The sequence below is a fragment of the Salvelinus fontinalis genome, chromosome 14 (genome assembly GCF_029448725.1).
Source record: "Salvelinus fontinalis isolate EN_2023a chromosome 14, ASM2944872v1, whole genome shotgun sequence".
NCBI lineage: Eukaryota > Metazoa > Chordata > Actinopteri > Salmoniformes > Salmonidae > Salvelinus > Salvelinus fontinalis.
In genome coordinates this window covers 29,666,195-29,688,148 of record NC_074678.1, presented here as the reverse complement: position 1 = coordinate 29,688,148, position 21,954 = coordinate 29,666,195, and the positions used below count along the sequence as shown (strand labels likewise).

The 21,954-nt window shown below is 46.5% G+C and overlaps 1 protein-coding gene across 17 annotated transcripts in view; it reads right to left on the bottom strand.

The window, feature by feature from the left end:
• LOC129810589 (leucine-rich repeat-containing protein 7-like) overlaps positions 1-21,954 on the bottom strand; it is a 294,865-nt gene that overhangs the window by 210,643 nt on the left and 62,268 nt on the right. For 4 of the 17 annotated variants that reach the window (XM_055861264.1, XM_055861265.1, XM_055861276.1 and 1 more), the window contains exon 1: positions 14,051-17,570. The exons of 2 other annotated variants lie outside the window; for them this stretch is intronic. In XM_055861264.1, the coding sequence (XP_055717239.1) occupies positions 14,051-14,075 (25 nt within the window). In that variant the 5' untranslated portion in view covers positions 14,076-17,570. Of the gene's footprint in view, positions 1-14,050; positions 17,577-21,954 lie in introns of those variants that run through there. 11 more of the 17 variants (XM_055861274.1, XM_055861266.1, XM_055861270.1 and 8 more) reach the window with 7 other exon arrangements.

Sequence of the window (21,954 nt, the reverse complement as noted above, 5' to 3'; positions counted from 1 at the left end):
TCCCAGTTGTCTTGAAAGCACCATAAATCCAGAGAATGCCAGACGTTGATGACAAATTTTGATGACAAAATTTGTCCACAAAGGACTCCCTCGCCACCTTCCTGTTCAAGTGAACACAGCACAAGGTGAGTCCAAAAATGTATTGCATGCATTAATTGCATTAATTATGTAATATGCCAGGGAGATATGTATACTGTAGCTAAGAGAGCAATACTAAGTGTATGTTGTGTAGTAAGCTGCTAGTAGCCCATGTGCCTCACCCTTATTATTTGGTCCCTTTTCCCCTCATAATTTTGCCTACTGTTCTGACTTGGTGGTGAACATGTAGCCTATAGCCTGTTTTAGAGAAATGTCATCACTTAATATTGTAAGATCTTTCATTGTCTGCTTATATCCCCTCTTTATTTATCCTGTTGCTTCTGAATTGGTGTACAGGGAGAATACTGTAAGAATGGCCCATGTTCTGAATTCTGTTGCATTTCAAAAGTGCTGAACAAATAGCTATATTGACTACATCCATCCTAGCTCGCTCATGAATGTCTTAAACAAAATTACGGATTGCATCTTATCTGCTCGTAGTCCCCTTATGCCATAGTTTGTACATCTCAATTGTCAGTAGAAACCATATTTGTTTAAGCAAGTCAGCCATATCAGCTATGTTTTCTTTAAGGTGGTAAGGTGTTGGGACTACAGTTGGGACAGCTTTATGTAGGACCTAACAGTTTTTGTGTCACGACTTTCGCCGAAGTTGGTCCCTCCTTGTTCGGGCGGTGTTCGGCGGTCAACGTCACCGACCTTCTAGCCATCGCTGATCCATTTTTCATTTTCCATTGGTTTTGTCTTGTCTTCCATCACACCTGGTTCCAATCCCATCAGTTACATGTTGTGTATTTAACCCTCTGTTCCCCCCCATGTCCTTGTCAGTGATTGTTTATTGTAAGTGTATGTGTACGTCTGTACTGGTGTGCGTCGGGTTATGTTACCCATTGATTTTTTAAATAATGTTTTCCGGTGGGTTTTTTGTAAATAAACACAGTAATTTCTCTCCTGCGTCTCACACCCTTACAGAATTACCGACCCAAACTATGGAGTCAGCAGGAAAAGGTAGCCCGGCCATAGGGGTGGAGGAGCGCGTCCAGGAGCATGCATCAATACTTCACCATCTTGGCACCACCATGGATCGCGTTGTCCAGACAATGGAACGCTGGGAGAGACAGGGAGTTCTTCCAGCGCAGCCACCAGCACAACTGGGGTCTCTCCTGAGCGCCCTTTTCCCGCCTGAACAGTGGGATTCGTCTCTCCTTGCCCCAGGAGTACAACGGGAGGGCTGCGAACTGCTGGTGGTTCCTGTTACAATTAGACCTCTACCTGGCCACCGTCCACCCGGCTCCAATGGGCCGTGAGAGGGTGTCCACCCTCGTCTCGTGCCTCACCGGGAAAGCCCTGGAGTGGGCCAACGCCGTGTGGAGAGAGGGAGATGCGGCGTTGGACCAGTTTCAGGAGTTCACCCGCCGTTTCCGGGCAGTCTTCGACCACCCGCCCGAGGGTAGAGCGGCGGGTGAACGATTCTACCATCTGAGGCAGGAGACGAGGAGCGCCCAGGAGTTCGCCCTGGAGTTTAGGACCCTGGCTGCTGGCGCGGGATGGAACAACAGGGCCCTGATCGACCATTATCGCTGCAGTCTGTGCGAGGACGTCCGTCGGGAGCTGCCCTAAAGAGACCCCACCCTCACGTTCGACCAGCTGGTGGACCTGTCCATATGGCTGGACAACCTGCTGGCTACTCGCGGACGTTCAGATCAGGGTCTGGTGGTTCCATCCTCCCGCACCCCCTCTCCGATACTTATGGAGCTGGGAGGAGCGGTGCGCAGGGAGACCGGAGGGGGTTCCCGCTCGTGCACCATCTGTGGCTGCAGAGGTCACACTGCCGGTCGGTGCCGGGTTGGTTCCTCTGGGAATCGAGGCAGCAGGCAGGGCGCTCTGGTGTCACCCCCGGTCTCCACCGTGCGCATTCCCCATGAATATGCCGATTTGGCTCTCGCCTTCTCCAAAATGAAGGCGACTCGATTACCACCTCATCGACGGGGCGATTGCGCAATAGATCTCCTGGTAGACGCTGCAATTCAATTCTATCCCCTCTCACAGTCGGAGACGGAGGATATGTAAACATATGTCTCTGAATCCCTGCGTCAGGGGTACATTCGGTCCTCCACTTCACCAGCCTCCTCGAGTTTATTTTTTGTGAAGAAAAAGGAGGGAAGTCTGCGCCCGTGTATTGACTATCGGGGTCTGAATCAGATCACTGTGAGGTATAGTTACCCGCTACTGCTCATAGGCACAGCGATAGAGTCAATGCATGGGGCGCACTTCTTCAATAAACTAGATCTCAGGAGCGCTTACAACCTGGTGCGTATCTGAGAGGGAGACGAGTGGAAGACTGCTTTTAGAACCACCTCTGGGCACTATGAGTACCTCGTCATGCAGTACGGGTTGATGAATGCGCCATCAGTCTTCCAAGCCTTTGTAGACAAGATTTTCAGGGACCTGCACGGGCAGGGTGTGGTGGTGTATATTGATGACATTTTGATATACTCTGCTACACACGCCGAGCATGTGTTCCTGGTGCGCAGGGTGCTTGGTCGCCTGTTGGAGCATGACCTGTACGTCAAGGCTGAGAAGTGCTTGTTCTTTCAACAGTCCGTCTCCTTCCTAGGGTATCGCATTTCCACCACAGGGGTGGAGATGGAGAGTGACCGCATTTCAGCCATGCGTAATTGGCCGATTCCCACCACGGTAAAGGAGGTGCAGCGATTCTTAGGGTTTGCCAACTACTACCAGAGGTTTATCTGGGGTTTTGCTCAGGTAGCGGCTCCCATTACCTCACTGCTGAAGGGGGGGCCCAGTATGTTTGCAGTGGTCAGCTGAGGCGGACAGGGTTTTTAGTCACCTGAGGGCTCTGTTTACCTCAGCTCCCGTGCTGGTCCATCCGGATCCCTCTTTGGCGTTCATAGTGGTGGTGGACGCGTCCGAGGCTGGGATAGGAGCTGTGCTCTCTCAGCGCTCGGGTACGTCACCGAAACTCCGCCCCTGTGCCTTCTTCTCTAAGAAGCTCAGCCCGGCGGAGCGAAACTATGACATGGGGGACTGGGAGCTGTTGGCTGTCGTCAAGGTCTTGAAGGCGTGGAGACATTGGCTTGAGGGGGCTAGACACCCTTTTCTCATCTGGATTGACCACCGCAATCTGGAGTACATCCGGGCAGCGAGGAGACTGAACCCTTGCCAGGCAAGGTGGGCCATGTTTTTCACCCGTTTTGTGTTTACCCTTTCCTACAGACCAGGATCCCAGAACGTTAAGGCAGACGCATTGTCCCGGCTGTATGACACAGAGGAGCGGCCCATGGATCCCACATACTCCCAGCCTCCTGCCTGGTGGCGCCGGTAGTGTGGGAGCTGGACGCGTACATTGAGCAGGCATTACGTGCAGAGCCCGCTCCCCTCCAGTGTCCAGCTGGGCGTCTGTACGTTCCGTCTGCTGTCTGCGTCCGGCTGATCTATTGGGCCCACACGTCACCCTCCTCTGGTCATCCTGGGATCGGTCGGACGGTGCGCTGTCTTGGTGGAAAGTACTGGTGGCCCACTTTGGCTAAGGATGTGAGGGTTTATGTTTCCTCCTACTCGGTGTGCGCCCAGTGTAAGGCTCCTAGGCACCTGCCCAGAGGTAAGTTACAACCCTTACCCGTTCCACAACGGCCGTTGTCGCACCTGTCGGTAGAGTTCCTGACCGATCTTCTTCCCTCACAGGGTAACACCACGATCCTGGTCATTTTGGATCGTTTTTCTAAGTCCTGTCGTCTCCTCCTTTTGCCCGGTCTCCCTACAGCCCTACAGGCTGTGAAGGCCTTATTTACACACGTCTTCCGGCACTATGAGGTGCCTGAGAATATAGAGTCTGATCGGGGTCCCCAGTTCACGTCAAGGGTCTGGAGGGCGTTCATGGAACGTCTGGGGGTCTCGGTCAGCCTTACCTCAGGTTTTCACCCTGAGAGTAACGGGCAGGTGGAGAGAGTTAACCAGGATGTGGGTAGATTTCTGAGGTCCTATTGCCAGGACCGGCCGGGGGAGTGGGCAGCGTTTATGACCTGGGCAGAGATGGCCCAGAACTCGCTCCGCCACTTCTCCACTAACCTCTCTCCCTTCCAGTGTGTATTGGGGTATCAGCCGGTTCTGGCATCTTGGCATCAGAGTCAGACCGAGGCTCCTGCGGTGGACGACTGGTTCCGGCGCATGGAGGAAACATGGGACGTCGCCCATGTCCACCTTCAGCGCGCCGTGCTGTGCCAGAAAGTTGGCGCAGACCGTCACCGCAGTGAGGCCCCGGTGTTCGCACCGGGGGACCGGGTCTGGCTCTAAATAAACTGCGTCGTTGGAAACACAGTTATTTCTCTCCTGCGTCTGACTTCTCTGCCGCCAGTTCACACCCTTACATTGTGGGCACCGTTTGTCACCGTTATAGTGAAATTAATTTATTGTTTAGCGTTGTGTTGGGTAGTGGCATTGCTGACATGCATCTAAAAAAAAAATTGGGCCACACTAAGATGTATATGCTAAAATGTTTTTACATTTGTAACATTGTGTGATTTCATAGGCGGCCCCACAGGTCCCATAGTGGTGTGGGGGAAATAGTTTTCCTGGGGCCCAGAGTTTTTCCTGATCTGGTAGTAGGCTAACCTAACCAACTCTCGACCCTAGTTGTAGCGTATGACAGAAATAAATCAGCTGTTAAAAACGGTTTTATATGGGCTATGATGGGACCAGATTATTTTTCTAATCAAGTCAAATAGTTTTTAAAAACTCCTGGAAAAACTCCTGGCCCTAAGGAGAATGAAAACATTAAAACCTTTACACGAACAAAGAGACAACAACTTCGACTGGACAACAAAACTAACCGGGCTGAGCTCACTGTATGCAGGGTTGCATTATGTAGGCCTTTGCATCTGTAATTTAAAAGATACTCAAACAGTATGTCATCACTTTCGTGTTGATTGATTAATTCCAGTCAATACTTTTTTATTAAAAGACCTAGGTAGCCTAGCCACCCGAAGTTTGAATATAAACCAAGTTTGATCACATTCACAATTTCTCAGAACACAAATAAATGGTCCTTTTTTAGACTATAAATACATGGCTTAGGCTACAAAAACATGATGTTATGTTTCCCCTGGCCAGGCCAAGATGGGATCAGAGCGCATGGGCTTCTCTAGGCTACCTACAGCTGTGATTGTTATCAGTAGGCTACAGTTGATCAGACTGAAACACAGACTAATTGTGCAGGTTGAGAAATCATGGTGGAGCGTATGGGATTCCATATAAAACAGCCCCATCGCAGTGAATTCCACTATACCCACATTTTCAGCCGCAGTTAGCTTATAGCACATGCAATGATTTGCATGATATAGATCAAAATTAAACAATGTTGTAAGGTAGGCCTACTGTAATTAAATCATCGTATGAGAGAGTTAATCATACATTTTTGATGTTATAATAATTATGTCCATCTCCATCTGTCTCATAGTAATGAACTAGTCGGGACGAGACAGACAGGCAGGCAGTGTTTCTCAGCCAGTCGAAATCATGAATCAGCTGGCATCATTTTTATGGATATATACAAAGAAATGTCAATTGTAAAAAGGTCAAACGAAACGAAGTGCAGCAAGTTTGCTGTCTTTCCAGCTTCAGTTTGAAGTGATTGTGTTAGTTGTGGTGTTGGCTAGCTCCTCTGAACAACAGTGTCCTGACACGAGAGCACATTTTCTATGCCAGGCAAAATTGCACCTCATTAGCTCATTGTTATGGATGTATCCAAATATATGTCACTAGAAAACATTTCATAAAAATGCAAATGCAGCTACTGTTGTTATTCTGAGTGCACTGTTTGACGTAAGTTAGCCGTAGTTGGCTAGCTAGCAAGCAGGGGATAAGAACGTTGCCAGCCAGTATGACAATGGAACGTTTAGAATGAACGAATGGGTCGCGTCCATAGATACAGAATAAAAAGACTGAACGACTGGGTCGTGTCTCTGGCAACCGAACCAATAGAACAAACGACCAGCCGGCTTGGGTAGCAACCCTAGATTTGTATCGGGACTATATCTAGTGGAAGGATGGAATAGTATGAATAAATTAATAAAAATAAGGTTTTTAATGAAAATATGTCAATCGTTATTTGAATATGTTGGTAACTCGTTGTATAAAAGTGAAACCAAGGCCAAACCATTCTTCTAAAACGTTGCCCTATTGAATAATGCAACCAAAGCATATTACACTTAAGTGATAATTCCCTGAAAGCCTGTGTTTGGAGGAAATATTGGCATGGTTCGTCTCGGGCCTAACAACACCCGTGCCAATATATCCTCCAAACACCGGCTTCTCAGGCATTATCACTTAAGTGTAATATGGTTTGGTTGCATTATTCAATAGGACAACGTTTTAGAAAAACGGCTGACCAAGAGTGTCGCATCGCCAGCCACAATGAAAGGTAAGGCAAGGATGTAATGTGAATTGAAAAGTAGAATTCTCTTTCACCACAATGCTCCTCTCCTTCATATCTCGTAGTGGGAACAGGGCCCAAATTGAAGATAATTCGATTATTTCTGCTTATTTCTGCAGTAGTTTTAAGAGCACTAAACAGGCAAATGTGTAGACATCAATGAGTTAATTAGAAAGTTGCACTAAAAACTCAAGGTAGAGATATTTTCATGTGGAAGACCTGTAGTCAACTTTGAATGGCTAGCTAACTTCAACGGTACAGCCTGTAGCAGTTAGCTGCTGCCTCTTTTCCAGTGACGTGACTAACTGGCAGGTTGGGCTTTCATCAGCCCCTTCAAAGGCACAAAATGTAAACAGTACCTGCTTACTAATGAGAATGGAAGACAGCTTTCATCCATAAGCAAAAAATATGAACCAAATGAAAAATTAAACACCTCAACCCTTACACACACTCTTCACATTTTGCTGCCTTAAAATTAAAGGGATACAACTTTTTTTTCCTACTGATCTACACAACCTAGTCCACATTTTCAAAGTGACATAAAACATTTCCAAATCAATAAAAAATGTAATGAAGATGTCTTGATTGTGTGTCTTCATACCCCAGAGTTAATCCTATGTGGGAGCACCTATAATTAAGATTAGATTAACATCACTTTATTGGTCAATTACACAAAGGTCCAACCAAAATTCTACTTCCGCTTTTAACCCAACCCCCAAGAAAGACACACATCAGTGGAGACTCAGAGGAGAAAGGGGAGGACCATCCTCCACAGTGAATTTCATAATTTTTTTAATTTCAAAACATTAAAAAAGTTAGATTTTTTAGTTAAAACTATACTAAATACAGTATAATCATGTCACCAAAGAACTAATTAAAACACACTATTTTGCAAATAACGTCTACAGTAGCCTGAACAGCACTCTATAGGGCAGCACCATGGTGTAGCTGGAAGACAGCTAGCTTCCGTTTTCCTCTGGGTACATTGACTTCAATACAAAACCTAGGAGGCTCATGGTTCTCACCCCCTTCCATAGATTTGCACAGTAATTATCACAACTTCCGAGGACGTCCTTCAGCCTATCAGAGCTCTTGCAGCATGAACTGAGATGTGGCCCAACCAATCAAAGGAATCTAATACTGAAAGCATAAGCGTCAGCTAGCTAGCACTGCAGTGCATACACTGTGGTGAGTAGTTGACTCAAATAGAGAGAAAGACAATAGTTGAACAGTTTTGAACAAAATAGAGAGAGAGATGTAATTTTCTTTCACTTTCAGTTTCATTTAATTTGCTAGCAAATGCAGCTAGCTAGTTTAGCCTACTGAAACATCCTACTAAAACAGAGGGATGCCCTGTTAGCTAGCTAGCTATGACTTAAAAACACAACAAGGTAAGCTTTTGTTATTACAAAATTATTGCCACCGGTGCCCGCCGGCGTAACTGCTTATTGACTGCACACTAACGTTACTGCATGATTGTAGCGGGTTTACTAACACATTAGTTCTATTAGCTATAGTGACTATGACGTTACTTTAGCTAATATGGTGACAGCGATGTAGGCTGTGTGTAGTGGTTTGGCTTGGAAAGTTTTTTTTCACCTGGTCACATACAGCTGATGTGTTGTGCATTGAAGTCCACAAGCGAAGGGAAGAGGTTAGACGAAGAGAGCGCATAGATGCGAGATGGAATACAATGTGGCTGCTATGAAAGTGAACTGTGTTTACGCATGATCAGGGATGTATTCATTCTGCCGATTCTGCTTAAAAACGTTTCTTAAACGGAAGCAAACAGAACAAAACAGGGATAAACATGCCTGAATTTGTCCAATAGAAACTCTTGTTTTCAACTGTTGGACTAATGATTACCCCTATATCAGCTAGATGCAGGCAAGAGTTTGCAAAGCAGTATTGAATGTCACTGACTGTCCAAATCAGTCTCTCGACCTGTGTGCACCTACGTTGTAAACTTTAATTCATAGGCTAGGTTGTAGCAACCTCATGATGGGTATAGGGAAAATTAGAGTTTCATGTAGTAGCCTAAATCTATCGCTGTTACATTGAACTGGGTGAATGGAATATGAATGAGAGTCATCCAATATGCTGTAATAGAAATAAGGCCATACTATTGAAAGAAAAATCTTCCGCCCTCGCCTTAAAATGACACTGACCGCCACTGACACACATACAGGGTGCTCCGACACTGGGCGCACAGGAGCTATTGCTGTGTGGAGGTAAGGGCCTTGCTCAAGTGCAGAACGGCAAGCAATGGCATCTAGGATTTGATACCAGAAAATCTCCAGTTGCCAGCTCAATTCCCGCCAGATGTTTCCCGTCGGACCCAGGATTCAAACTGGCAACCCTCTGGTGGCTGGCTCGCCACTCGAACCGCTAGGCTACCTGCAGCCCTAGCAGCCATTACAGCTGTGAATCATTTTAAATAAGATTCTACCAACTTTGCTCTATAAATTATAAACAATAAATGTATTTTACTTTGAAAATGTGGACTAGGTTGTGTAGATCAACAGGAGCAAAATCAAATTGAATTATTTTTTAGATTTAATTTTTAAGGTAGCAAAATGTAAAGAGTGTGTGAACGGTGTGTAGACTTTCACCAGGCACTATATGCAAAAGAAAGCTGTCAACTCCAAATCAAATCAAATCAAATGTTCTTTGTCACCTGCGCCGAAAAAGGAAATAAGGCCATGCTCATGAAATGCTTACTTACAAGCCCTTAACCAACAATGCAGTTCAAGCAATAGAGTTAAGAAAATATTTACTAGATACAATAAAAAGTAACACAATGAAATATCAATATCGAGGTTATTACAGGGGGTACCGGTACCGAGTCAATGTGCGGGGGTACATGTTAGTAATTTGTACATGTAGGTAGGGGTAGAGTGACTATGTATAGATAATAAACAGCGAGTAGCAGCAGTGTAAAAACAAAGGGGGGGGGGGGGGTCAATGTAAATAGGCCGGGTGGACATTTGATTAATTCTTCAGCAGTCTTATGGCTTGGGGGTAGAAGCTGTTAAGGAGCCTTTTGAACCTAGACTTGGCGCTCCGGTACTGCTTGCCGTGCGGTAACAGAGAGTCCATGACTGGAGTCGTTGACTATTTTTGAGACCTTCCTCTGACACCGCCTGGTATATAGGTCCTGGATGGCAGGAAGCTTGGCCCCAGTGATGTACTGGGCCGTACGCACTACCCTCTGAAGTTTCTTATGGTAGGATGCCAAGCAATTGCCATACCAGGCGGTGATGTAACCGGTCAGGATGCTCTCGGTGGTGCAGCTGTAGACATGTTTTGGGATCTGGGGACCCATGCCAAATCTTTTCATTCTCCTGAGTGGGAAAAGGTGTTGTTGTGCCCTCTTCACAACTGACCTGTTGTGTTTGGACCATTATAGTCTGTTGGTGATGTGGACACCAAGGAGGTTGAAACTCTCGACCCGCTCCACTGCAGCCACGTCAATGTTAATGGGGGCCTGTTTGAACCTCCTTTTCCTGTAATTCACGATAAGCTCCTTTGTCTTGATCACATTGAGGGAGACTGCCAGGTCTCTGACCTCCTTACCACTGTTGGGTCGTCAGCAAAGTTAATGATGGTGTTGAAGTCGTGTTGGCTACGCAGTCGTGGGTGAACAGGGAGTACAGGAGGGGACTAAGCACGCACCCCTGAGGGGCCCCAGTGTTGAAGATCAGCGTGGCAGGGGGCAGCCTGTCAGGAAGTCCAGGATCCAATTGCAGAGGGAGGTGTTTAGTCCCAGGGTCCTTAGCTTAGTGATGAGCTTGGTGGGCACTATAGTGTTGAACGCTGAGTTGTAGTCAATGAATAGCATTCTCACATAGGTGTTCCTTTTGTCCAGGTGTGAAAGGGCAGTGTGGAGTGCAGGAGAGATTGCATCGTCTGTGGATCTGTTGGGGCGGAATGGGAATTGGAGTGGGTCCAGGGTTTCCAGGATGATGGTGTTGATGTAAGCCATGTCCAGCCTTTCAAAGCACTTAATGGCTACTGACATTGGTGCTACGGGGCGGTAGTCATTTTGGCAGGTTACCTTCACTTTCTTGGGCACAGGGACTATGGTGGTCTGCTTGAAACATGTAGGTATTACAGACTGGGTCAGGGAGAGGTTGAAAGTATCAATGAAGACACTTGCCAGTTGGTCCGCGCATGCTCTGAGTATACGTCCTGGTAATCGGCCTGGCCCCGCGGTCTTGTGAATGTTGACCTGTTTAAAGGTCTTGCTCACATCGGCTACGGAGAGCGTGATCACACAGTCGTACGAAACACTGGTGCTCTCATACATGCTTCAGGGTTGCTTAACTCGAAGCGAGCATAAAAGGCATTTAGCTCATCTGATCTCATCTCATCTGAGGCTCGTGTCACTGAGCAGTTCGACGGCTGGGTTTCCCTTTGTAGTCCGTAATAGTTTGCAAGCCCTGCCACATCCGACAAGCGTCAGAGCTGGTGTAGTAGGATTCAATCTCAGTCCTGTATTGACGCTTTGCCTGTTTGATGGTTTGTCTGAGGGCATAGCGGGATGTCTTATAAGTGTCCGAATTAGTGTCCCGGTCCTTGAAAGCAGCAGCTCTAGCCTTTAGCTCGGTGCGGATGTTGCCTGTAATCCATGGCTTCTGGTTGGGATATGTACGTATGGTTACTGTGGGGACGATGCACTTATTGATGAAGCAGGTGACTGAGGTGGTGTACTCCTCAATGCTAATGAAAGAATCCTGGAACATATTCCAGTCTGTGCTAGCAAAACAGTCCTGTAGCTTAGCATCCGCATCATCTGAGCACTTCCGTAATGAGCGAGTCACTTTTACTTCCTGCTTTAGTTTTTGCTTGTAAGTAGGAATCAGGAGGATAGAATTATGGTCAGATTTGCCAAATGGAGGGCAAGGTTGAGCTTTGTATGCGCCTCTGTGTGTGGAGTAAAAGTGGTCTAGAGTTTTTTTTCCCTCTGGTTGCACGTGACATGCTGGTAGAAATTAGGTAAAACGGATTTTAGTTTGACTGCATTAAAGTCCCCGGCCACTAGGAGCGACGTTTCTGGATGAGCATTTTTTTGTTTGCTTTTTGCCTTATGCAGCTCGTTGAGTGCGTTCTTAGTGCCAGCATTGGTTTGTGGTGGTGAATAGACGGCTATGAATACTATAGATGAAAACTCTCTTGGTAGATAGTGTGGTCTACAGCATATCATAAGGTACTCTACCTCAGGCGAGCAACACCTTGAGACTTCTATAATATTAGACATTGCACACCAGCTGTTACTGACAAATAGAAACACACCCCTACGCCGCGTCTTACCAAAAGTAGCTGCTCTTTCCTGCCGATGCACGGAAAACCCAGCCAGCTCTATATTATCCGTGTCGTCGTTCAGCCACGACTCGGTGTAACAAAAGATATTACAGTTTTTAATGTCTGGTTGGTAGGATAGTCTCGATCGTAGATCATACAGTTTATTTTCCAGTGCTCGTTGGCCAATAGAACTGATGGTAAAGGCGGTTTACACACTCTCCGATGAATTCTCTCAGTCTTTTCTTCACACGAATGACAGGGATTTGGGCCTAGTCTCGGAGAAGCAGTATATCCTTCGCGTCTGACTCATTAAAGTACTCAGTTCGGACTCAGTTCGAGGTGAGTAATCGCTGTTCTGATGTCCAGAAGCTATTTTTTGGTCATAAGAGACAGTAGCAGCAATATTATGTACAAAATAAGTTACAAACAATGCAAAGAAACTAACAAATTGCACAGTTGGTTAGGAGCCCATAAAACGTCAGCCATCCCCTCCGGCGCCATTATGTTACGTCAATATGAAACTGTATCATTGACTGGATATCTAACCAGATCAATTCCTATAGGTTGCAACAGGATTTAGACACAAGCCGACCTGTATCAAGGCACTGCAGTATCAGTTGGAGTGACCTGCTTATGCCACTCATATGAACACCAGGAAAATCATGGCCTTCTCATTAATTGATCAATTTAAGAAACAGTTGATTTGGATTGAAATTGGATTGTACTATGGGACTACTAATAGACCCATATCCTCATTCAATTGTCTAAGATGATCAGGGTTCACCTTGAATAGCTCTGATACCATAGAGGTGCAATCATGTCAATCATGAATATCAGGGACAAGTAGCCTAGGCACCTGGGGAACAAACATACAGTGGTGCATGGTTCAATATAAACACCAAGCCTGATGTAGCCTATACTGTAGGTTAGTGAAAGACTAATAATGGATATACACTACCTTTCAAACGTTTGGGGTCACTTAGAAATGTCCTTGTTTTTGAAAGAAAAGCAATTTTTGGTCTATTAAAACAACATCAAATTGATAAGAAATACAGTGTAGACATGGTTAATGTTGTAAAACACCTGTCTCAACGTCAACGGTAAAGAGGCGACTCCGAGATGCTGGCCTTCTGAGCAGAGTTGCAAAGAAAAAGCCATATCTCAGACTGGCCAATAAAAATAAAAGATTAAGATGGGCAAAAGAACACAGACACTGGACAGAGGAACTCTGCCTAGAAGGCCAGCATCCTGGAGTCGCCGCTTCACTGTTGACGTTAACTGGTGTTTTGCGGGTACTATTTAATGAAGCTGCCAGTTGAGGACTTGTGAGGCGTCTGTTTCTCAAATTGGACACTCTAATGTACTTGTCCTCTTGCTCAGTTGTGCACCGGGGCCTCTCACTCCTCTTTCTATTCTGGTTAGGGCCAGTTTGCTCTGTTCTGTGAAGGGAGTAGTACACAGCGTTGTACGAGATTTTCAGTTCTTGGCAATTTCTCACATGGAGTAGCCTTCATTTCTCAGAACAAGAATAGACTGACGTGTTTCAGAAGAAAGTTATTTGTTTCTGGCAATGTTGAGCCTGTAATCAAACCCACAAATGCTGATGCTCCAGATACTCAACTAGTCTAAAGAAGGCCTTTAATTAGCACAACAGATGTCAGCTTTGCTAACATAATTGCAAAAGGGTTTTCTAATCATCAATTATCTTTTTAAAATTATAAACTTGGATTAGCTAACACAACGTGCCATTGGAACACAGGAGTGATGGTTGCTGATAATGGGCCTCTGTACGCCTATGTAGATATTCCATAAAAAATCAGCCGTTTCCTGCTACTATAGTCATTTACAACATTAACAATGTCTACACTGTATTTCTGATCAATTCGATGTTATTTTAATGGACACATTTATTATTATTTTTTCAAAAACAAGGACATTTCTAAGTGACCCCAAACTTTTGAACGGTAGTGTATGCAATTCTAATATCAATATAACCAAGTCATTATACAGAACACACTGCTAGCCTATATGTGAAATGTGGACATAATCTTCATAAAACATAAGAATATTGCAATTGGTAACAGTGATCAATTGAGTGAGGTGCAATATTTTGTTATTATGTCATTTGCTCACTACATTAGATGCAGTTTCTTATTGATGACATGGCTTTACAGTATTAACAATAAAATGCACACTTACGTTGTAGATGTGAGTAATTGTCCATTGGGTTGTTCTATAGAATTTATTTCAATCCAATTGTAATTCCAAAACCGGGCAGTAGCCTTCTGTGACAGGTATGTGCAGAGGTGAGTAGACTATTCAAGGAGCACCAACCCATGGTGCGGTTTTCCTTTCAGTGGCAAGGAATAAATGGGTCTCTTTCAAGACAAAACAAATGAGCATCCACATGCTGACCATAACACGTTAGATTGTAAGTACATCATAAAATAGTATTCCTATTCTAATAGCAGATTTCAGGTGATAATAGGATATTGATCAAGATGCTGCGGGTATGCGCTTTATATCACTGTAAACCGATAGATGAACACCCAGCCATTGCTCCCCATACTTTTATCAAAGGGTTCAAAGTCATAATGCTTATCTTCTTTATGCATACAATCCCGTTTACCGAGGTGCACAAACACGGCAAAAAGACGCGCGATTATGCCGGGTTTGATAGATTACGCTCATTGGGTGATTCCGTCATCGAATTTCGAGGCAGGTACCGATTAGGTCCTCTGCCCTCCTCGAAAAATTCGATGTCCTTCTCCGTGAGGATACTCGAAGACTTCTCACGAATGAAATCAAATGAGCGTGTCCTCCTCTCGCATAGACACGAGAGAGGAGGAGGCAGAAGAAGGGAGGTGGGGGGAGGAGGACTAGATGAAGATGGAACGAACGGGGACGCAAAAGGAGTGGTCTGTGTGCATGCGAGCGCGTGAATAAAGTGCGCGGCAGGGAAACAACTGAGATAAGATAAGACCAGAATACACCGTTCATAAAACTAGAAACTACACTCCTGTCTGACCACTGCTCCACCGCCACTCTAGAAGTACTCAAGAGCCTGCCCAATGCTGTGTGTATAACCCTTCCATGTCTGAATTAACCAACAGTGTAGCACACTTTCAATTAAATACAAGTCCAATATTGAGGTTTAATACAGTATTTTTTCAGCCTACTATTGCATGTTGCTTTCATCATTCCTCTTCCAGACAGAAATTTGGGCAAGCAATCTCAGCGCTCTCCATAGCAGACACACAGAGGAATGGTGAGAGCACAGATCACATTGGGCTTTTTTGGAAAGCTACTGCATCTGTAAAGAAAACTGGATTGTAACCTGTTGTTATACTTAGCTGCTTTAGTCTTTATATTTTTTGGTTTCTTTAGAGTATGCATTATGCTCTATGCATTAGAGACCACTGAAAAAAAATGTAAATGTTTTAAGAGAGCATAGTTTACATTGCACTGAGCTCAGAACTCAAGAAAAACACACAAAGCAACAGCTTTGTTAGGATTCTAACTGACAGCCCAAACTACAGTGCCAAATTCCTCAGTGAATGATGTCTGTAAACCAGCTCTTGAAAGATGACTAAATCTCCTATGACTTTTCATTAGATATCCTTCCATACATTGAAGGACAATTATTGTAATTTTTCCATACCATGGCAAGCCAGCCAGTAGGCCACAGTATATGGGATAAAGCGCTGGAATGAGGATAGAGACAAGGAGTTACCAAATGGATTACACACTCAGATTGATATTGGAATGTTTAAGGCTGTATGGGATGTGGTCCAGTAATAGTAGCATATCCAGTCTAGTCCATAATTATTGGCACCCTTTGTTAAGATGAGCAAAATACACTATGAAATAAAGAGCTATTTTCTATGCAAAACAAATGTGTGAAATTATATTATTTTATACTAATACAATTGCTCAGAGAAAGTAATTTTTGAAAAAATTCAAAAGGATAGGGGTCAAAATGATTGACACCCCTGTTTTCGATACTCGAGCAATACTTGAGCAATACTTGATTTTGATTAGTGCTTGGGTTTTTTGTCTTGATGGAAGATCCACTTGTGGCCAAGTGTCAGTCTCCTGGCAGAGGCATCCAGGTTTTTGGCAAAAATTAGCTGCTACTTTGTAATTCATGATGCCGTTGACCTGAAAGGGACAGTGTAGTCAAAAACGCGATTTTCTTGCATTTTATATAGGCTGAGTGTACAAAACATTATGAACACCTTTCCATAACATAGACCAGGGGTGTCAAACTCATTCTGTGGAGGGCCTAGTGTCTGCTGGTTTTGGGGTTTTCATTTTTAATTCATCAATCAAAGACAAGGGAGGAGTGAAAACCTGCAGACACTCAGCCCTCCGTGGAACGAGTTTGACACATGTGACATAGACTGACAAGGTGAGTCCAGGTGAAAGCTATGGTCCCTTATTGATGTCACTTGTTAAATCCACTTCAATCAGTGTAGATGAAGGGGAGGAGACAGGTTAAAGAAGGATTTTCAAAGCCTTGAGACAATTGAGACATGGATTATGTATGTGTACCATTCAGAGGGTGAATGGGCAAGACAACATATTTAAGTGCCTTTGAACAGGGTATGGTAGTAGGTGCCAGCAGTTTGTGTCAAGAACTGCAACGCTGCTGGGTTGTTCACGCTCAACAATTTCCCATGTGTATCAAGAATGGTCCACCACCCAAAGGTCATCCAGACAACTTGACACAACTGTGGGAAGCATTGTAGTTAATTGAGGCTGTTCTGATGGCATAAAGGGGTGGGTTGCAACTCAATATTAGGAATTTCTTCTTAATGTCTTGTACAATCATGTCATCTGACCATAGCATCGGTTCCAGTCCAAGTGCCAATGCCGTTTATCAAACTCCAGGCAGTGCACTAGTCAGATGATCATAGCACCGATGGTCATCCTAATACGGATGATTTCCATAAACCAGCTCTTGAGAGATGACTAAATCGCCTATGACTTTTCATTAGATCTCCCTCCATACATTGAAGGACAATGATTGGAATTGTTCCATACAATTGCCAGTCAGCCTGTAGGCCACATATATAGGATAAAGTGCTGGAATTGGGACAGAGGCGTAAAGTTACTAAATGGATTACAGATGGATGGTTGAATGTTTCAAGCTATATGGATCAAGTCCAGTAATAGTAGGCTAGATTATAGATTATAGATTATGTTTATAGATTATAGATTATGTTTCCAAGATGGCTTAGCAGTTCAGACGTCATTTCTGTTTCGTATTGTCGTGTCCTGTATATATATATATATTTACACCTTTCTTCGCATATCTTTTATATATTTTATTATCCAAGAACTCAACTACAAAAGCTTTCCTGCAAAAGCTTTCCTGCAACCCGCTTCACCAATTACAAAAAAGTATTATTTACCTCAAATCTGAAAATCCACCGTGGAAGCTAGCCAGGGGCTAATTCAGAAGCTAGTCAGAAAGCTAACCAGAAGCTATCCGATAGCTAGCCAGAAGCTAATCTGTAGCTGCCCAGAAATTAGCCGGTCTGCTGGCTAGCGTTGGTGTTTCAGCTGCCCACGTTTTGTGGTCATCAGCTATTCCTTTAGCTCGATAATCTACCGGCACTTTTGTGCAACGCGACTCGGACCGGAGCATTCCGGGACCTTTTTTCTCTCAGTTTCCCCGGATTTCAGCCGCAGGCTCTGGACATTTGCAGCTAGCTAGCCAAATAATTCCGGAGCTAGCCAGCTGAGGAGTTCCATCAGCCATTCCTGGGCTACAGTCACCTATCCGGACCCGTTTTTTTGTTTTTGTTATGTTGTTGCTGCAGATACGGAGCCCCACCGGGCCTTCACGACTGACTGCCGACGTTATCTGCCCGAGGGAGTTATCCAACTGGCACCTCCGTCCCGACGTTACCTGAACGCTCATCTGGGGCCCGCTAACCGTTAGCTGTCTTATCGGCTGCTATCTGAATAAGTATATCGGACAATTATTATTATTATTATTATTTTTTTTTTTTTTCTTGGGTCACTATATCTATTTTGCCAATTTGGATTGATCCCCTCTACCACACGGAACCCCACTGTAACGGTCCTGACCTGTTTTATGTTGTTTTTTGTATGTGTTTAGGTCAGGGCATGTGTTTTGGGTGGGCAGTCTATGTTATCTGTTTCTATGTTGGTTTTGGTTGCCTGGTATGGCTCTTAATTAGAGGCAGGTGTTTTGCGTTCTCCTCTAATTAAGAGTCATATTTAGGTAGGGTGTTCTCACTGTTTGTTTGTGGGTGATTGTCTCCTGTGTCGTCGAATGTATGTACCATACGGGACTGTTTGGCTGTTCGTTTATTTTGATGTCGTCTGTTTCCTGTCCGTGAGTTTACGTTTAGTTATGTAAGTTTATGTTCAGGTTTCGTCAACGTCGTTTTCTTGTTTTGTATATTGGAAAGTGTTTTGTTTCGTGTTGCCGTCGGTTTAAATAAAAGATGGCTTATTTCCCAAATGCTGCATTTTGGTCTGATGATCCTTCTCTCCTCTCCTCGTCCGAGGATGAGGAGAGAGACAGCCCTTACAGAATCACCCACCAAACTAGGACCAAGCGGCAAGGGAGTGCTCAACAGAGCAATAAGGACTCCTGGACTTGGGAGGAGATCCTGGACGGTAGAGGACCTTGGGCTCAGCCAGGGGAATATCGCCGTCCCAAGGAGGAGTTGGAAGCAGCGAAGGCTGAGAGGCGCTGGTATGAGGAGGCAGCGCGGCGACGCGGTTGGGAGCCCGTGAGTCAGACCCAAAAATTTCTTGGGGGGGGGGGCACACGAGGAGTGTGGCAAAGCCGGGTAGGATACCCGAGCCAACTCCCCATGCTTACCGTGGAGGTAGAAGGCGTTGTACTGGTAAGACACCGTGTTATGCGGTAAAGCGCACGGTGTCCCCAGTACGCGTGCTTAGCCCAGTGCGGGCTATTCCACCTTGCCGCACTGGGAGGGCTAGGTTGGGCATCGAGCCGGATGTCATGAAGCCGGCCCAACGTATCTGGCCTCCAGTACGTCTCCTCGGGCCGACGTACATGGCACCAGCCTTACAGGTGGTGTCCCCGGTTCGCTTGCATAGCCCAGTGCGGGCTATTCCACCTCGCCGCACTGGCAGGGCTACGGGGACCATTCAACCTGGTAGGGTTGGGGAGGCTCGGTGCTCAAGAGCACGTGTCCTCCTTCACGGTCCGGTAGACCCGGTGCCACCTCCATGTACCAGTCCTCCGGTGGCAGCCCCCCGTACCAGGCTGTCTCTCCGGGTTCTCTCTCCTGCTGTTTCCTCCTCTCCAGCGCAGCCAGTGCCTAGACCACGCACCAGGCTGTCTCTCCTTCTCCTCCCTACAGAGCCGTCCTGCCATGACCAGCCAGAGCCGTCCTGCCATGACCAGCCAGAGCCGTCCTGCCATGACCAGCCAGAGCCGTCCTGCCATGACCAGCCAGAGCCGTCCTGCCATGACCAGCCAGAGCCGTCCTGCTATGACCAGCCAGAGCCGTCCTGCTATGACCAGCCAGAGCCGTCCTGCTATGACCAGCCAGAGCCGTCCAGCCAGGGCCTGCCAGAGCCGTCCAGCCAGGGCCTGCCAGAGCCGTCCAGCCAGGACCTGCCAGAGCCGTCCAGCCAGGACCTGCCAGAGCCGTCCAGCCAGGGCCTGCCAGAGCCGTCCAGCCAGGACCTGCCAGAGCCGTCCAGCCAGGACCTGCCAGAGCCGTCCAGCCAGGGCCTGCCAGAGCCGTCCAGCCAGGGCCTGCCAGAGCCGTCCAGCCAGGGCCTGCCAGAGCCGTCCAGCCAGGACCTGCCAGAGCCGTCCAGCCAGGACCTGCCAGAGCCGTCCAGCCAGGACCTGCCAGAGCCGTCCAGCCAGGACCTGCCAGAGTCCCTCAGCCAGGACCTGCCAGAGTCCCTCAGCCAGGACCTGCCAGAGTCCCTCAGCCAGGACCTGCCAGAGTCCCTCAGCCAGGACCTGCCAGAGTCCCTCAGCCAGGACCTGCCAGAGTCCCTCAGCCAGGACCTGCCAGAGTCCCTCAGCCAGGACCTGCCAGTTTCCCTCAGCCAGGATCTGCCAGAGTCCCTCAGCCAGGATCTGCCAGAGTCCCTCAGCCAGGATCTGCCAGAGTCCCTCAGCCAGGATCTGCCAGAGTCCCTCAGCCAGGATCTGCCAGAGTCCCTCAGCCAGGATCTGCCAGAGTCCCTCAGCCAGGATCTGCCAGAGTATATCAGCCGGGACCTGCCCCTTGTCCCGGTGTTGCCCCTTGTCCCGGTGCTGCCCCTTATCCCGGTGCTGCCCCTTGTACCGGTGCTGCCCCTTGTCCCGGTGCTGCCCATTCTCCCGGTGCTGGCCATTCATTTAGGGGATGTTAGTTTTAGGGTGGTCATTGGGAGGGGAAGACAGAAGCGGGGAGTGACTATGGTGGTGTGGGGACAGCGTCCAGAGCCGGAGCCACCACCGTGGTCAACTGCCCACCCTCCCCTGGACTTTGTGCTGGTGCGCCCGGCGTTCGCACCTTGAGGGGGGGGTTCTGTAACGGTCCTGACCTGTTTTATGTTGTTTTTTGTATGTGTTTAGGTCAGGGCATGTGTTTTGGGTGGGCAGTCTATGTTATCTGTTTCTATGTTGGTTTTGGTTGCCTGGTATGGCTCTTAATTAGAGGCAGGTGTTTTGCGTTCTCCTCTAATTAAGAGTCATATTTAGGTAGGGTGTTCTCACTGTTTGTTTGTGGGTGATTGTCTCCTGTGTCGTCGAATGTATGTACCATACGGGACTGTTTGGCTGTTCGTTTATTTTGATGTCGTCTGTTTCCTGTCCGTGAATTTACATTTAGTTATGTAAGTTTATGTTCAGGTTTCGTCAACGTCGTTTTCTTGTTTTGTATATTGGAAAGTGTTTTGTTTCGTGTTGCCGTCGGTTTAAATAAAAGATGGCTTATTTCCCAAATGCTGCATTTTGGTCTGATGATCCTTCTCTCCTCTCCTCGTCCGAGGATGAGGAGAGAGACAGCCCTTACACCCACTAGCCTACCGACGGAAACGCACGAGGTATCTACAAATAGACTTCCATACTATGCTATCTTGCTACCGATAGCCATCTACCCGGCCAGCTGTCTGGATCGCCGTGACCCCAACCAACCTCTACTCACTGGACCCTTATTGATCACTCGATTAAGCATGCCTCTCCTTAATGTAAATATGCCTTGTCCATTGCTGTTCTGGTTAGTGTTTATTGGCTTATTTCACTGTAGAGCCCTGCAGTACCTAGCTCCACTCCTATTCCCCAGGCGCTCTCTTTTGATGACTTCTGTAACCGTAATAGCCTTGGCTTCATGCATGTTAACATTAGAAGCCTCCTCCCTAAGTTTGTTTTGTTCACTGCTTTAGCACACTCTGCCAACCCGGATGTTTTAGCCGTGTCTGAATCCTGGCTTAGAAAGACCACCAAAACTTCTGACATTTTCATCCCCAACTACAAGATTTTCAGACAAGATAGAACGGCCAAAGGGGGCGGTGTTGCAATCTATTGCAAAGATTGCCTGCAGAGTTCTGTTTTACTATCCAGGTCTGTTCCCAAACAATTTGAACTTCTACTTTTAAAAATCCACCTCTCTAAAAACAAGTCTCTCACCGTTGCCGCCTGCTATAGACCACCCTCTGCCCCCAGCTGTGCTCTGGACACTATATGTGAACTGATTGCCCCCCATCTATCTTCAGAGCTCGTGCTGCTAGGCGACCTAAATTTTAACATGCTTAACACCCCAGCCACCCTACAATCTAAGCTTGATGCCCTCAATCTCACACAAATTATCAATGAACCTACCAGGTACCACCCCAATTCCGTAAACACGGGTACCCTCATAGATATCATCCTAACAAACTTGCCCTCCAAATATACCTCTGCTGTTTTCAACCAAGATCTCAGCGATCACTGCCTCATTGCCTGCATCCGTAATGGGTCAGCGGTCGAACGACCTCCACTCATCACTGTCAAACGCTCCCTGAAACACTTCAGCGAGCAGGCCTTTCTAATCGACCTGGCCGAGGTATCCTGGAAGGATATTGATCTCATCCCGTCAGTAGAGGAT